General features: G+C 34.8%; 2 protein-coding genes across 2 annotated transcripts; both read left to right on the forward strand.

Moving 5' to 3' along the window:
* The first annotated feature begins 2627 nt into the window (after window positions 1-2627).
* LOC128244373 (uncharacterized) lies at window positions 2628-5141 on the forward strand. The gene is made up of 3 exons (XM_052962386.1): window positions 2628-2748; window positions 3775-4552; window positions 5131-5141. Exons 1-3 carry the CDS (start codon window positions 2665-2667, stop codon window positions 5139-5141), a joined length of 873 nt encoding a protein of 290 aa, XP_052818346.1. The 5' UTR covers window positions 2628-2664.
* A 10635-nt stretch (window positions 5142-15776) lies between these two features.
* On the forward strand, window positions 15777-17302 carry LOC128244374 (uncharacterized). The gene is made up of 2 exons (XM_052962387.1): window positions 15777-16448; window positions 16480-17302. Exons 1-2 carry the CDS (start codon window positions 15805-15807, stop codon window positions 17111-17113), a joined length of 1278 nt encoding a protein of 425 aa, XP_052818347.1. The 5' UTR covers window positions 15777-15804; the 3' UTR covers window positions 17114-17302.
* Window positions 17303-19071: the final 1769 nt, after the last annotated feature.

Genomic DNA, 19071 nt, shown 5'->3' on the forward strand with positions numbered 1-19071 from the left:
CTATATATTTTTCTTATTTCTAGGCCATATAAACCCTGAATAGTAGTAGGGGCCAAAGAGGGCGTACGTATAAATAGAGCCAATATAATTCGATACTGAAGTCGATTCAGGGTGTGTTCTTGGTGCATGGATATGTTCCCTATATATTGTTTATAGATCCAACATCTTTGGTTCCTGAAAGGTTTGATTCCCCTGTATCTTTAAAATACCGCATAAGCTACAATAGGACATTTATATCAAAACCAAGATTGCTCTGTCGCCTAAGCTGTCAAATAAAGATCAGGAAGTATTTCATACTCGAGGACACCTGCGGATGCATCTCCCTTGCGGTCTGTGAATAAACGTCTTATAAAATAATCCTAGTCTCTCTCTTTATTTTGATGTTAAATTTATTTTCCTGTTTTCAGTCTATTTATAAATGGTTACATAAATCCCGTACCTGGACGTTATGAATGTTGGGCACATGCCGGCTTTATAAAACTGCTAGGTTTACGCGACAGTAACTTGTTTACTCGAGAAAGCTATACGGGTTATGCGAATATTCAGTGAAGCAGATCCAAGCGCTTCGTTAACACAACTAAAATACAGGTACGTGAAGGTGTCTACTTTCGGAAAGAGTTATATGGGAAACAAAATCGAGTATTTAGGGGAGTTTATTTTGGAAAACCCTAAATCGTTCTAATTACCGTAAATTGTTCTCGTTTTGTGTATGGCGGGTTTTTTGAATGGTTAAATTCAAAACACACATCAACTTCATGTTAATTCTCATGATTGAGACTATTGTTTAAAAGAAAGCACATAAGAAATGGTAAAAACCTCTAAGATGAATTCAGGTACATTTTTTTTTATAAAACACGTATTGACGTTTTCATGGTTTAGGTTATGGTTGATAAATTATCCCCCTCCCCCCCCCCCCCACCAAATCAAAAAATAAATAAAATAAAACAAAAAATTGAGGGTAATGTGTGTTTTTGTTTTTGTTTTTGTTTAATCAAATATATGTTCCTGGTAGAATGGGATCAATTTGAGCACTCTTAACTCAATACAGACATATTTCTGAATTCGTTTGTTATTTGGGATCCAGTGTTTATAAGCAATCATTCTAAATATGTAGGTTATATGGGATTCAGTTTTGACCATTCTTCACTCATCACACATATTTCTAAATACGTTGTTTATATGGGATCCAGTTTTCATGAGCATTCATATAATAGGCATATTTTTTAATATGTAAGTTATATGGGATTCAGTTTTGACCATTCTTTATTCATCACACATATTTCGAAATATGTTGGTTATATGGGATTCAGTTTTAAGCATTCTTTACTCATCACGCATAATTCGAAATCTGTTGGTTATTGGGATTCAGTTTTGAGCATTCTTTACTCATCAGACAAATTCGAAGTATGTCGGTTATATGGGATTCAGTATTGAGCATTCTTTACTCATCAGACAAATTTCGAAATATGTAGGTTATATGGGATTCAGTTTTGAGCATTCTTTACTTATCACACATATTTCGAAATATGTAGGTTATATGGAATTCAGTTTTCTGCATTCTTTAATCATCACACATATTTCGAAATATGTAGGTTTAATGGGATTCAGTTTTGAGCATTCTTTACTCATTAGACATATTTCGCAATATGTAGGTTATATAGGATTCAGTTTTGAGCATTCTTTACTCATCAGACATATTTCGAAATATGTAGGTTATATGGGATTCAGTTTCGAGCATTCTTTACTCATCAGACATATTTCGAAATATGTAGGTTATATGTGATCATATATATATATATATATATATATATATATATATATATATATATATATATATATATATATATATATATATATATATATATCCACTACATTTTCTGTTCTTTTCACTTGAACTTCAACATTTTTTTAATAAAACTGGATATAGACACAAACAATCCTATACACACACAAACCCATTACCACCAGTGCAACACAAATCTTTCCAAAACGCACTTTTACTATTATTGCTTTGTAAACAAGTGCACCTAGACTTTTAACTTATAATTATTAAATGCATATTTTGAAACATTGAAACATTAATAATTTCTTGCTGATAAACATTCACCCTTGTCACCGATGGTTAATTATTCGAATACTGCTATCAAATTAGTGGTGTTGTTGTCATTGTTGATGATGGTCGTGTTGATGGTAACTGTTAGTGTGGTGGTGTTGGGATAGTTGCTGTTGGTCGTGTTAGTGGTTCATTTAAGTGTTGGTGGTTTTGGTGGTGTTTGTTTTATGGGTTGTTTACGTGTTGTTTGTGGTTGTGTTGGTGTTGTTTTCGTGTTGATAGTTGTAGTGGTGTTGGTGGTGGTAGTGGTGATAGTGGTTGTGGTAATGGTGGTGGTTTTGGGGTTGGTGTCGTTAGTGATGTTGGTGGTTGTGGTCGTTTTAGTGGTATTTGTCGTGGTGTTGGTTGTATTGGTGTTGGTTGTGTTAGTGTTGGTTGCCGTGGTGGTTATATGTTGTGTTGGTTTGGGTTTTTAAGATGGTGTTGGTTGTTGTTTTTGTGCTTGTGGTTGTGGTCGTGTTTATGGTGTTGGTGGTTGTGGTTTTGTTTGTGAGTGTGATCATGTCAGCAGTTGTGCATAATGTCTCATGGTATGATAAACAGTCATTAAAATGTGTTGTTTTTTCAGGGCCAAGGTCGATTATATCCACAGGAGTTTGACTATAACAAGTAGTGGTCGCAGGCAACTTTTAAAGGTGAGCTAGGGGCATCGTTTTGGTTCTGCATCATACATTCAAATATCTGTGAATTAGTAGGATGAAATTACGTCAAGGGTATTTTAATTGTCCTTATAAATTAATAGAAATAATAGTGGCCGATGAGCATTAATACGCATGTGATTACGTTTCACTTGTTGTTCGTAAATAGCCATATAATATATAATTGATATACATATCAAAACATCAATAATTTCTTGCTATTAAATATTTGCCCTTGCCACCGGTTGGTATTTCTTCACACGCTACAATCAAACTAAATCATAAACGACATTTACTTTATATGCTGCCTCTAATACATCTACTGGATATCACACGTCATGTACTGTCGTTGTAGTTGAAATTATGTTAGAATTATCACAGATATCGTTCAACAAACAATTGCATTTGTTGCTTAACTTTTACTATATTATATACAAGGAAATAAAACGGACATTAAATCGTATACAACTATACATACTACTTTCACCATTTCGTATACAACTGTTCATAATACTGACAACATGTTATATAAAACTGTTCATAATACTGACAACAAAATGCATACAACTATACATGCTTCTGAATCCATTTCGTATACAAATGAACATAACACTAACACAATACCGTATTCAACTGTACATAATATTGACACCATTCGTATACGACTGTTTATATTACTGACACAATACCGTATTCAACTGTGCATACAATTGACACTATTCGTATACAACTGTACATAATACTGACACCATATCGTCGTTAACTGTACATACTTTTGACACCATATTGTATACAACTATACATAATACTAACACTTTATCGTGCAAGTGCATAATACTCACACCATATCGTACACAACTGTACATGACCAATACCTTCAAACAGAAAAATATGACTGTATAAATTAATAATATTACATGGACGTTTTTACACACATCTATATACGTATAACTGATCATGTTTAGTTATAAATCTTATTGAAGAAAATACAACATTCATTTCACTTATCCACTTGTGTTACAGATGGACCGGGATCCTGACCATAAAGCCTGGATGTCTCTGCGCCTGTCCCGAGTACTGGACGATATTGGAGTAAACCGCCGTGTGGTGAAAAAAAGGCGAGAAACCTTCCTGCTGAGAGAAGCGGTAGAGACTCTCAAGAACAAAATACAGGGTTTAAACGAAACGTGTTTCCATTTAGGCAGCCAGTCAGAGGGATCTACAACAGGGATGAATTCAGATATTGATATGCTTACATGCTATGATAACACCAACATCAAGTCTGACTGGCAAGACTGGGAGGCCGGGATGGAGAACTTTCTAATGGTAAAGGAGGAGATAACTCCGCCACAACACTACTGGTTACAGTGGATTAGGCCAGACTCTCCAGAACCTGTCAGATATAACGGAGTGGAACAGTGTGTGCCGTATGTAGATGGTCGGATATTTAGAAGTAATAAAACGTGGCAAAATTATTGGAAACCAAGATTAGGAAATGATTTAGTTTGTAGCGGTCCTGCAATAAGTTTCTCTGTAAAGTGGGACTTTGTCTCAGCTTTTAAATGTAAAGTTCTCCCACATGAAGTTGACCTGTGGTTTCACCGTCCAAGACGTGGACATTGGCCAACACCGGTAATGATGCAGGCTGCAAAGGAGTGCTTTTGTTTCCTTGTTCCTGATGGACACTTTGAGAGTTTAAACGAAAATATAGAATGGCGAATATCACCAAGCCAAATAGAAAGGATTCTTGTTTTTAGCTTTACTACAGTGCAGTTAAAATGCTACGACGTAACGTTCACTGGTGATACATCTGACAAAATTAGACAACCGTATTGTAATGTAATACTTGTAGACTTGTTGTTATTTTTGGGACCCTGGCATGTTGTATACCATTGGACACAGCAAAAAAATGCGCTTTAATGTGTCAATGCATTGCCAGAAATATATTTTGATTTCAATTATGCAAATCATATTTAGTGTTTGGTATGACGCTAATTTTAACGTGTCACAGCGTCACAACAACAGGGTCATTTTTCATTATATTCCTCTACAATATTTACGCGGGAAAATGCAAACGACAAAATTTTGTAGCAGACGTTACCGACGTCATTTCCGGTCTTACTGGTTGTTTTTTCGATCGGTCGCACGCATGTCGCATTTGCCAGCAGGGTAAAAAGCACAGATGCCAAGATGTCACATTTGAAATAGGCGGCACGAGCTAACGAATTTGATACAGAAGCACTAGTATATACGTATGACAATGGGTAAGTTCGTTTGCACACCTCTAAATTAGACATTTGAGTCGAAAATTCCACAATTATTTTTGTACTTTAATCTCTTTATAATCAAACAATTATAGTTTTTGTTTCTAATTTACAGATGTCCGCTAACGTCGTTTGTATGGTTATGCTCTAAACGGTTGAATATTATTTTATTATCTACGCCTTTTTATGATAAGCATTAACAAAATAATTTTCAATATTGAAACCGTGAATCATTCCGTTTCAAGCCTATTGTTTCTTTGTTCTATTATTTGAAGAAACACCTTCATAAATCATGGTTTTGTTAAACACACCTAAATGTCCGCTCTAGATTTATGCGACGTTTGAATATCGAAAAACGGATAAACTTTGCGTATTTGTAATCTAACCAGTTAAGTTATAAGTTTAAAAATTAGATATTGTGATTGTAATTTTAAGTAGGATTATCGTGATATATTTATTTTGTATAACATTATTCCTTTAAGGATAACTTTCGTTATTGGTATCTTTGTAATGCATTTAATTAATGGTGCTCTATAACCATATTGCGAGCAATTGCATGACGGAACTTATCATACTGATCTGATTGGCCGCAGTGCGCGCCCTCTACAAAGCACATGGTTATACAGGCCTCTTTGCTCCGACCATCGTATGAGAAAGGTCAGCCTTTTGCAGCTCTATCATTTTTGGTATATTTTTGTAACTCAGCTTAACAGTGTCGAGTGACTCTTAGGTAGACACACCAATGATTGTGTTATGTTAGTCCAGCATATTCCCTCGTTAATACAAGAATAAAATATATAATTATGATATTATTATGCCAGTGATCTGCGTACTAAAGAATACTGGTTAGGGACCTATTATTCGCCCGTACCACTTTTTCGCCCACCCAGTTAAAACCAGTCAAAACGAAATATTTTACACAAATCAGTCTGACGTTTCATTGCTACATCATTTTTGACAGATATCAGCTGTTTTGCGTTCAAATGTAAGTAGTATGTGGAATTCGACCCAAATAAACATTGTTCACATTTTTGACCTTGTAAGTTGCACGCAGGGATGACGTCATCACGCGCGCGCTCATTTGCATGAGGCCCTGTAAGTATTTTTTTTTAATTTTCATTTGCAATATCAGACGACATAATTGGTCTGTCATTATAAAGTATATAACCGGTGTTAAAGTATACAAATACCATAAATTGCTGTATTTTACGTTCAATTTTCGAAAAAGCAAATGGTTAACTGAAAACGGTGAAGTAATCGCCGAATTTTTCGTATAAGGGAAGCAACTCAAACTTGAATTAATCATTACATCCTTGTACGGACATGCGTTGTCCCGCTTCGGAAGTCTATAAATAAGCTTACCGAGTAGGTGTTGTATCATTTTAAACATACATAAACAGTATGTAATAGTTAACATATTATATTTATTGATCAATTGTCGTTTTAAACGGTCGCTGGACTGGTCAAATAAAATAAAAATGTTTGAAGATATAGTTTAGAGAGAAATATACGAAAAATATCGCAAGAAAAGCGAGTTTATGGGGTGGGCGAATAGTTGGTACAGTAGGGTGCTTATTTTAGCGAAGTTATAGGGGTACTTTGCACGTGGGACTATTCGGAATCCCTAGCTATTTTCAGTTTTTGTCGGAAGAGCAAACCTGTCTGAGTGTAAAGTTTTATCGTAGTAGCTATCTTATGTCAAAAGTAACATAGGAAAAACCTCCATTTCCGGCCGAAAAGGGGTCGCTACCAGTATAGTGTTAACTCGTATTTTACAATAATTATGAAAATTTACTTTATTATATATAGTTCAGTTTGTTAATATATATCCGTCATTTAATGTTATCCAAGAAAGAGTTTATTTGCAATATAGCACAACACTTTAAACTCTTCTTTGGATAAGTAATAACATACCACACTATAAATAATATTGTATATCTAGTATCATTCTTGTTGTAAACAATTATTTAAACATACCGGCACCGTTTCACTATCAACGTACATACGCAAAGTACTGTTATTTATTATTATTCATGTAAATATATGTCTGTATTAAACTTAAAGTTAAAATCGATATGCCATTCCATTTTAATCCAGCTTTACATCTGATACACTTTCTCATTGTTTTTATCAAAACGCGAACTACCTAACAAAACTTGTAAAAAGCGATTTGCACGATCTTTTTAAATTTCAAAATCAGAACAGTTGGGGTAAACCGAGGGTGTTAACAGGTGGTTCATTAAATAAGTATTCAACATTTTTCAAAGGTTTAGACAAACCCACACATGTTAATGTTCCTAAAACTTTAAAAGTTGGTATTGACATGATTTGTCTTTTTTTAGAGATAGCACTGTTATACTTTTCATATTAATCACAAATGTAAGCTGTTTGAAAATTGTCGATATGATAAATGTTCTGCTCCTAAAATACTTGTCATGGTATCTAAATAATTATGTAGATGGACTTATTATGTCTTCATCAAATTACGAGTGTCTTTAAATCGTTATTCATCTATGATAATGCAACATTACATATCTGATATTTAGTTTATTTATGACTAGTTTATTACTAGTTTTCTACCTATTCATTCCTTTATTAATTTATCTATCTTAAATCGTTGTCAAAAAGCTGTGCGTATCGTTGACCAAATTGTCTTGTTTCAACAGTTTTTTTTCTAATTATTTCTTTTATACAAATCTCGAGTGACTTCAAAGAAACGTATATTAGTAGAAGAACTTATTGGGTAGACAGTACTTTGTCGATATTAGGTATCCATAAGATTATGTTCGTTACTATATTATTTATCGTTTTAACGAGTTGTACAGGATCCTTGGCCGATATCTGAAGAAGGAAGTGGTTCAAAATATTCGCAGTATAAGAAATAAATTATAATACATTAATGCATTAATGAACAAAAAGGAGATTAATATACATGTAGCATGTTTTACTGAAACCCAGCTTTCAAATGAAGTTTTAGACTAAACTGAAAAACACTTTCTCTGGTGGGATAACATTTCGGGACATATTTGAAACTAGCCTATAAAGAGCTCTTGAAATTTCCTCACGATTAGTAATAGTCGGTACTTTGAATGAAATGTCTTAACTAGATATAATAAAATCACTTTGACAATTACGACAAAATATCTCAAATTATTTATTATTTACTGATAAAGATAAGCCCTTTATGAATATTTGGCATAATTTAACAATCGACAAAATTAAAAGAAGTGGGGTTACCTCCGTTCGAATTATGGTCTGCTGAAACTGTTAGCAATTCCAAAATAACAGAACCAGATATAACCGATAAACTCAGTAATCTAGATGTAAAAAAGCAGCTGAACGAGATTAAAATAAGCCACTTCATACTAAGAAATACTCCGAATTCAAGACAAATCAACGGCATCCAACTACAGATCAAGATCATTAATATGCTGTTTTAGAACGGACAGTACTCAAGTATATTTGTAACCATTTAGTAGGAAACAAACCTATTTTTAAAATCAATCGGAATTTCTTCCTGTGCATTTTACCATGTACCAACTTATAGACATATATCATCAACTACGTACATTATATTGCGTGTTGCAAATTACTTACTGTGACGCCAGCTTCATATATTTATACTATAACCATGATTGAATTATTTTACTTTAAAGTGCCTTGTATTGAAACACTTTTGTGCAAGAAACAAACACAATAATAATCATGCAAAAAAACAACAGATTTGAAATCAATAAAATACTAGTTGTTTTAACTACATATATACAATGGTAATTATTAAGGCCGAAACGCTTCAAGACTTGTATTGTCACTATATACGCTATGCAAGGTTTGTCGTGCTATGCTATGTCAATAACCAATGTACGCTATATTTGTATAAGTAATAAATCATATTGCTGCAAATCTATCGCGTTGCCATGAAAACGCCAACCAAATTATTGGCTGGTTGCACCATCAGTAAAACTTTTCTGACGCTACATTAGCAGTGCCTTAGCTCTTTGCAATATATGATGAAGATGGGTATAAAGCAGAAATGCCAAATTCAGTATGCAATGCTATGTTTGCATGCCGGAAAGCTTCAAGACTTGAATTGTCATTATATACGCTATGCTAGGTTTGTCATGCTATGCTATGCAACTACAACCACTATATGCTATATTTGTATATGTAATAAATCATATTGCTGCGAATCTATCGCCATGAAAACGCCAACCAAATTATTGGCAGGTGACACATTCAGTAAAAAATTCTGAGGCTACTTTGGCCCGGCCTTAGCTCTTTGCAATATATGATGAAGATGGCTTTAAAACAGATATGCGAAATTCAGTACGCTATGCTATGTTTGCCGTGCTATGCTATGCAACAACAACCACTATTCGCTATATTTATATATGTAATAAATCATATTGCTGCAAATCTATCGCGTCGCCATGAAAACGCCAACCAAATTATTGGGAGGTGACACATTTACTAAAAAATTTCTAAGGCTACTTTGGCCCGGCCTTAGCTCTTTGCAATATATGATGAAGATGGGTGTAAAACAGAAATGTGAAATTCAGTACGCTATGCTATGTTTGCCGCGCTATGCTATGCAACAACAACCACTATTCGCTATATTTGTATATGTAATAAATCATATTGCTGCAAATCTATCGCGTCGCCATGAAAACGCCAACCAAATTATTGGCAGGTGACACATTTACTAAAAATATTCTAAGGCTACTTTGGCCCGGCCTTAGCTCTTTGCAATATATGATGAAGATGGGTGTAAAACAGAAATGCGAAATTCAGTACGCTATGCCATGTTTGCCATGCTATGTATTGCAACAACACCCATTGAACGCTACATTTGTATATGTTATAAATAATATTACTGCGTATATATCGCTTTACCATGAAAACACCAACCACATTATTGGCAGGTGAAACATTTAGTAAAACTTTCCTGAGGCTACATTGGTCCGGCCCTTGCTCACGAATTGCAATGTATGATAACGATTGGCACATAATAGAAATGCGAAATTCAGCCTTTAAATCTTACAAAATGCTTCATAACGTAAATTAGATTCATATATGCAATGTTTGCCAATTGCTATGCTCGTCTTGGAAAAGCCGTCATAAAGTCATTTTATTATGTGCATAACACATTGATTGGCGCATTTGATAACTGCAAGTTCTTTTTTTGTAACATTTCGTGTTGCCAAGCCAAAAAAAAAAAAAATCAAAAATATTTGACCATCTCATTTAGGTTTATTATTTTCTGCGTGTTTTTTTGGGGGCAGATTGGCTTCCACTACCTCAGCCTCTCATTGGCTGATAACATAACATTTAATGGACAATTTGTGGTATTTATATAGATTGGTCGGATCTGATCATAGATATACCGTGACAGAACCGTTGATATTTTACCGTTTCGTCCGAGCCTTGCCCATTATTTCCCAAACATAAGATAAAGATAATAAAAATGAAATAAATATTGAAAGGGCTATGCTTTTCTTGAATGTAATGATGGGTAATAGAATATCCACTATGGGCTCCCCCTTGTTGCTGCTCTGCTTCTGATCTTAAGTATACCAATAATTCAAGTTATTCCTTTAAGGATAACTTTCGTTATTGGTATCTTTGTAATGCATTTAATTAATGGTGCTCTATAACCATATTGCGAGCAATTGCATGACGTAACTTATCATACTGATCTGATTGGCCGCAGTGCGCGCCCTCAACAAAGCACATGGTTATACAGGCCTCTTTGCTCCGACCATCGTATGAGAAAGGTCAGCCTTTTGCAGCTCTATCATTTTTGGTATATTTTTCCCACCCTCCCAAAACCCCAAACTTCGTCTTCATACAGGCATATATACTTAATGAATGATACTGGTTTCGATACATGTGTTCTGCTTGCTTCCTATATATATTTTCAGTAAATCCGGAGATTGACTCGAGGTTACGATCCAATCGTTCTGCACATCTCGCTAACCATTAGGCTTTCCACCTCACACCGAAGTCCAGCTGATGATTTCAATACTAGATGTGCTGCAAACCTATTGTGTTAATTTGTTGTTTTTTAACATTCCATTATTTCGATGTTGGTTTGTGTTGTGTTTTTTTCACTGGTAAGGCTCTGACGATTAAATAGCAATCATACCTAGCAGCAAAGTATTCAGAGGGAGTAGTAAACCGCTTTCTCAGCATATTCGTTGCTCGGCGATTGGCAACTCTCAAATAACATTTAATGGACAATTTGTGGTATTTATATAGATTGGTCGGATCTGATCATAGATATACCGTGACAGAAACGTTGATATTTTACCGTTTCGTCCGAGCCTTGCCCATTATTTCCCAAACATAAGATAAAGATAATAAAAATGAAATAAATATTGAAAGGGCTATGCTTTTCTTGAATGTAATGATGGGTAATAGAATATCAATGACAATTCAAAACGCATGTAGCAAAATGGTACGAAAACGTTCAAATTAATGACAATGTACGAAGGCAAAGCTAAATCTTAAGTCATATTTCATATGAACATTCAATAGGAATATTATTTGATTTTGTACCGTAATTTTGTTAGTTTATTTAGGAATTAAATTGCCAATTATCAGCCGTTTTCAACAGAAAGTGAGTGTTTAACATAACAAATACTGTGTCGCACTGGCTCGAATTTGCCCAAATTTTATGGGATAGTAACGTAACGTCACACTGCGTCAATAAAACGTGTCTTAATAATTATGGATACGAACAGTAGGCTTATCATATAAATAGCATCGTTATCTATGTGCGTGATTAAATCACTAAAAGGAACATTGTATAATTTGTTTCAGATTTCGACAAACCACCGGCGTTTGCGAGTAACTCGGAAAGAACACAATTGTATAAGCAGAAAAAGCAATTGAGACGCAAACATCAACAAGAATTATCAAAAAAGAAACAACATAAACTTCAACAACATATTGTGAAAGGTACATTTTATATAAAAATATTGTTTGATTTTATATAAAAAAAAATGTACATTAGTAAAATCAGGCTATTTGGTTACTTCCTTATATAAATAGCTATGGTAAATGTTAACGTAAGATCAAGGGCTTTGAATGATAGTGTTGAAACAACCAATCTACTGCAAAACAGACCGCGCGTTTTCGAACTGGCTGGCTGGCTAATGTTGTTCGCAAATCCGTAATAATCATTTTATCATGTTGAGGCTGAATTATTTACGCTGATTTAAGAACATTTTACATAAAAATGAATTGTGTGTCTCAAAGTTTATTACGGACAGTTATACCGAACATCTATACAATTTAAATCTCCTATTAAATGCATTCTTACATGTCCGCGGGACATATGTACATTCAATAACCACGAACCTGTTGCTTCATATACATGCATTTCCATTTTTATAAAATTAGATGCAAGTAACATCATGGGCTACTCTGAACGACATCAAAGACGAATACGCAAGGCGATTGATGCTGAGGAACGGAGAAGCAAAGCAAGATATTTTACAACTTGAGATGTATATCTTTATTATTTACATGTATTTTTCACTTTGGTACAGGTACAAGTATTTTTACAGTAATATATTGGATTTATATAATGTCCCTAGTAATCTGTGACAATTATATATATTTCATAACCCATCATATTTTAAATTTGTTTTATACTCTTGTGAATTTCTTAATGTTTTGTTGTGATAATCTTCTTTTAAATATACATGCATATTGTAATGTATGTATATATTCCTATGTCGCACTGCACTACATTTCAAGGACCGCAATGGAAACATGATAATTACTCTTTTTGCGTTATCCTTGTCATATGGTGTAAAATGGCAAGGCCAAAGTTTCATTTGTAACCATACGCGTTTATGTATTAATGATATGTTGGTATGTTGTTTTAAATGTCCAATGCCTTGTGTATATTCATGCATTTTATGATAAACAAATCTATTTATTTATCTATCTATCTATAAGGGAGAGAAAAAGAAAAGAACGTTTGAGAAAGAATATGGCGACCCAAGAAGCTGCAGACGGCCAGATAACCAAGTTCAGTCATAGAATGGAAAAGAAAAGAGCCATTGAGAAACTACAGGATGCATTGCCATGTACGCCCATAAAGCGATGTGCAACTGTCGCCGCCTATTTAGATCACCATAAATCTCCAACAGTGCAATGTCTGAAGGCACAAAATATTGTGACATCATTGAAAGAAAGAAAAGACAATGAATTAGGGACGCAAGTTCTTGATAATCTTTATGATGCAATTTCAAGATCAAAAATCAAACGTTCTGATGAAAAACGTGTTAAAATGCACACTATCATAGCGTCTGTGAGTGGTGAAAATATTAGCCAGTCAAAAGCAAAAACAAATTTGGCGAAGCGCTTAGGAGTAAGCGTCAGAAGAATTTCAGGTGGTCAACGCTTACGTGGGAAAGTATTGACTTCTGACAAATCTTGCTGGTTTTACACGAAAAAGAAGACAAGATCGGACAAAATTAGTGATGAAAACAAGAAACTCATTTATGAAATCTGGATGTCACCCGGCATATCGAGACCAACAGGAAATAAGCAAGATGTCAAAAGGCATAGAACTGGTCCAAAGTGTAACTTATCCCACCCCATTCATATACTGGAAAAGACACAAACCGATGTTTATGAAGAGTTTTTACAAACTCATCCAAGTTGTATAATTTCTCAACGTGCATTCGAAAAGCTTAAACCATTTTTTGTGAAGCCTGTAAGGCCTAAAGATAAAACAACATGTTGTTGCAGGTACCACATTGAATTTAACCATGCATTTAAAAAATGTATGCAGTTCAGAAAAAATGACTTATACAAACAGTGAACAGTTAAACGGTGGATATCCGGTTTTCGAACGCAGTGCTGACATGATTGCAAGAACACTCTGTGAATAGCCGGAAAGGCCTGTCTGGATAGAAAGTGTGTTGAGTGTGGCGTTCCACAATATCTGTTCTCGCCAAACGAGATGGACGAAAGTGAGCAGGCTCCTGAGATCGAGTGGGAGCGCTACGAATATCAAACAGTTAAAAGTAAATCAAATGTGTTAAATCGGAAGCTTATTCTTGTCAAGAAAACTACTAAAGTTGGTTCATTGTTTAAGCACATGCTTGAGCTTCTGAAGTCATACCCTCGTCATCAATTTAATTCAGAATGGCAGAACAAGCAGGCAAAGTTTATAATGGAACACATACCAGAAGGCGACGTGATAGCAATACATGACTTTTCCGAAAACTATCGATGCACAACGCAAAAAAGAAATTCAAAGCACTTACTTTCAAAAAACTGAAGTGACAATTCATGTAACTATATTACACACACATCATGTGCAGGACGGAAAATTGGATCTGGATCGAAAAATTCAAGAACAGTTTTTCGTTATATCACCAGATTTGAAACATGATCACCACTTCACATATTACGTCCAGCAATCCGTAATCGAATACTTGAAAAGTATTAACTATCCTTTAAAGACAGTGCATGAATTTACTGACGGATGTGCTTCCCAATATAAAAGCCGCCATTGTTTCGGCAGTTTAAACATTGCCACTTCGTGTTCCCTTTATAAGAAACTATTACGAGACTGCACACGCCAATGGACCACAAGACGCAGCAGGTGGGTTGCTTAAACAGACTGCTGATATGGCTGTGTTGAGAGGTCAAGTAGTTATACAATCAGCAGAAGATTTTTACAATTTTGCTTGTAACACATTACAAATTCCATCTTCAAACGCAAAATGCAGTAAACGAATTTTCAAATTCGTCGAAGAAATACCAAGGAACACGGTAAAGTACTTCCAGCCTGTGAGTCGTGTGAGAACAATTATACACCAAATAATTTCAACTTGTGGTACACAAATGACTGTACGTGACCTTTCGTGCTACTGTGACGAATGCATAACCGGTATCTATTCGCAATGTGAAAACAGGAACAATGTTGGGCAAATTGACAACATAAAGCTAACAATACAACGTAACACCGCAAACATTGAGACTGAATATAACGGGTACGAACATACACATATCTATGACTTAGTAAGCAGCGGGGATGTTATTGCTGTTAAAGCTGTTGATACCGATTATTACCTTCTGCGTGTTGCACAGGCAATGTATACATTACTGAGTACGGAAACAGATGATTTTAGAACTACTTATGAAGCTGGAACACGGGTGATCATGGGAAATTATTTCTGTAGAAGAGGACGTTCGATTCTCAATTATAAAATTGACAAGTTACACAAAGCTTTGGTGCCAGCATATTCCGTTGTTTATATTTGTTCCGAGCTGAATTGCAAAAGTGCAGCAACTGTCACATTGCCAGAAACTGTCCATATGTCAATACTGGCAAGCCTCGGACAGTAATTATAAGTAATAATAACGTGCAAACTCAAACAAATTGCGACATTGTAATCATTTGTATGTTTTATGCGTTATTCATAGTGTAAATGAATTTCAAAGTGTGCTTGTGTTATCAGTATTATTGAGTTTATTTTTCTTTAAAACTTATAATTTTAACACCGTCTCAATATATTATTTAGTAGCCTAAGCATCGTAATAAAATGCTGATTTCTACTGTATATTAAAAGCTTTTTCAATATTGTTATGAATGTATTTATGTTATGCATGTCCATAATTTGCAAAGGAAACGGTAATAATCGTAAACATGCATGATAACAACGTTTTTTTTTTCGCAACGTCAGTTTCCGACGTGACGCTTACGCGTATCACCAGTGAACGTTACGTCTACGTAGTTCTTAAGATTATTAAAAAATACTTAATGGAACAATATTTATGTCACCAAAGTAAATTAACTTCGTTCCATTGCAAGACTGTCATGTTCTTTACCATGGAAAGATTATCACCAGCGGTATGGAGAGAAGATCGGCTCATAGAATGCATAGGATATTGTTTGCAAACACTAGAATTGTTCTTCATGAGAGGTTTTTGTCCACACTATATCATTCCTGAAGTGAACCTTTTCGAAGGTAAAATCACTCGTCGCTACCAGTTGATATTAATAGAGAAGATAAAAGAGTTCTTGTATAACAATTTATCGATGCTATACGATTTGCAGATTGATAGTTTAGGACAAAGGGTCCAAAACCCTACAAGCGACATGTTGGAGCCCCGATCGACATTATTCAGGGCGATTAATAATGTTTTAGCTAGCGACTTAATAGAAACTGTTAGTTGGAGAACCTTATCAATCGCAAAAGAGTTAAATCCTGTAAAGTTTCGACGATTGCCGACTGCTTTATCTTTAATTGAGGATGACAATATTTTCCCTATACTATCTCGCTATGAACGATGGGCATTTTCAAAGCTAAAGCCGCACATTCAATCATTGATCGCATTGGTTGCCTCGTCTTTTTTTTATAGAACTTGGACTTCAATTTACACCAGAAATATTTCATCTCTATGAACGTTCTCTTGACACTGACGTGACATCCAGTAAACTGAAAGTAGCGTCCATGTTCTATTGCATGGGAGATCTACGTAGAGCCGCAGACGTGCTGAATGATGTTGAACGCAGATATGACGATGATGTGCATGCTGTATGTTCGTGTGTAAGGAAGTATGAAGGTCAAGAACCACACGAGTTAATAAGTGAAAGTACAATGAACGATTGGAACTATGATACTGTCATACGTAAAGTTGCTCTCTGCGTTCGGTTTACCCGCTTAGAAGCTTTCTGTGTACCACCAATTTTGTTATATGAAATGAACAGGGCGATGAATGACGACGTTCAATATAGAAAGGGAAGTGAACACTTGTGGATGGACATGGCCGTAGTAGATTCTCGACCATACCTCTTCTATCTGCATTATATCACGTACGGGAAACTGGGTCTTCGCCTCCGACAGAGGCAGGCACTTCGTAATATAATAAACTGTTTTAGAAACATAAACATTGTACGTACAATGCAGCATGCTGAGACTGCTGAAAACTTACTTGGCCACTGCTGGGAGATGGAGGGAAAGCTGCTCATGGCGCTAAGACACTACATGAATTCAGTGAAAAATGTACCGCGAAATAATGCTGCCAACTGGCATATCAGGAGACTGAAGGCAATGTTTAAACATTGAAGAGTATGAGGGCGACTGTGCAATCATTATTTCAAAATAATAAAGAAAACAAAACGTTGTTGATGCAGCTCATTATATTACAAATCCACTCCATAGGATGGTGCCCACACTTGTAAAGCATTTTTTGGTATTGACATGTACATTATAGTACAAAACTACACTATATAATGGTGCACATACATTTTACTATCGGTGATTAATCGATTTTGAGTTATTTTTTTCTTTATGTTTGAATATTAATATGGTTAAATAATGATCTAAGAAAATATACAAAGAAAAGCAACATTGCATGTATATGTATTTCAATGATAGCTGCAAACAGCTGATATGACTTATTTGTGTTTGATTGAGACAGTTTCACGCCAATATATGAACTACTTAAAGTAATATTTAGCATTTGACTTACGTTGAAGACTACATCTATGTGACACTTATAGGGAGACAAAATGTGCTAGCAATGAATTTTGAGCACATACAACGTTTTGCATCTACGCAGGTTTAAGGTATATACGCAAACAACAAAAAGTATTCGTATCAGACAATGCAAACATATCATCAACTGAATTCATGTATTTGTATACCTCGTATAACGAACGGACGGTTAACTTTCGTTTCATTTTGAGTTGTCCGACCTAGGACGCTGTGAATTTTTCAGACAGTACAATGATATTATCAACTAAATAAACATATCTTAATATCTCGTAAAGAACGGACGGCTAACTTCCATTTAAGGATTAAAATTCGACTTTTTGCATATTATTGGAGTATGGTATGCAATGGGGCTGTTCAAAATGGGTGGAGTCTGAATAACTCCACCAGCATTTTAACTGCGCCATTGCATACCATAACCCAATAAAATGCAAAATTTCGAATTGTAATACTTATATTTACATTGATTTTAATGCTGATTGTTGCTGTTGCTTAAATAAATAGATGATTCTAAAGCATTTTTACTTTTTTTCTTTCTTGTGTTGTTCTCTTCGGTTGGTAAATTAGAACATCTACCGTTACCTAACTTTATAAAAACAAAGATGCGCAACAAAAAATAGTTCCTTATTTATAGATTTAATTTCTATATATTTTCAAGGACAACAATATTTTAACAAGTTATTATAGCTGTATAACCGCTAGAAAAATACCACTGGAGTTATGAAAAATTAACAATAACAAGAAAACAACAAACATATCGCCACCTACAAAAATCATTATGTCTTGCGAGTTGTCAAATTGGAGAGAAATTCCAGTCAATTTACTTGTTTATGGTTATGTTAAAGAAGCAGTTGGTGTATAAAACATGTTGGAATACGGTGTTGGATAAATCAGCAAGTGCATTGTCATTTCTTCGAAAGTTAACATCAGATAAAAGGAGAGTAGCGATCTGTGGGGTAACGTGTTAAGTAATGGGAACTTTCGCGGAAATAGAGCCAGATGACGCGAGAATACTTAATGTTGAACTAAGCTCTTTCTTCTGATCGTTGCTGGGTGCTCGACAATAATTATGTTCTTGTTTTTAATTTCCTTGATTTCATGTTTCGTTCAATTGTCAGATGGCACCAAATGGCAATTCAAAAATAAGTCGTCATCATTTGTCATTTAATAGTCCTGTAAATGTTTCATCCATCATACAAACAAAATCTACATTAAAATCAATCGAATTATCGTTGCGCATTTTCTTGATAGGTTGACAATAATTTGACTACGAATTCATGGAAAAAAGCAGTAAATATTCATCGCCCATCATTATTATTGCGCCCATTGACACGACAGAAGTATTGAACAAGCGCACGCGATTTTGATTGGAAGTACCATTGCACTTTATACAGAAACAATGTGAAATTGATTAACAACTACCATCGTTAATGAAAGAAGTGTTAATGTAAATATTATCTTATAAGGTGTCCTACAAAGAACCATCAAGTGAACGTATAAGACAAAAAGAGGAGATTATCAACTAAATG

The sequence above is a fragment of the Mya arenaria genome, chromosome 8, assembly GCF_026914265.1.
Source record: "Mya arenaria isolate MELC-2E11 chromosome 8, ASM2691426v1".
In the NCBI taxonomy this organism is placed as follows: Eukaryota; Metazoa; Mollusca; class Bivalvia; order Myida; family Myidae; genus Mya; species Mya arenaria.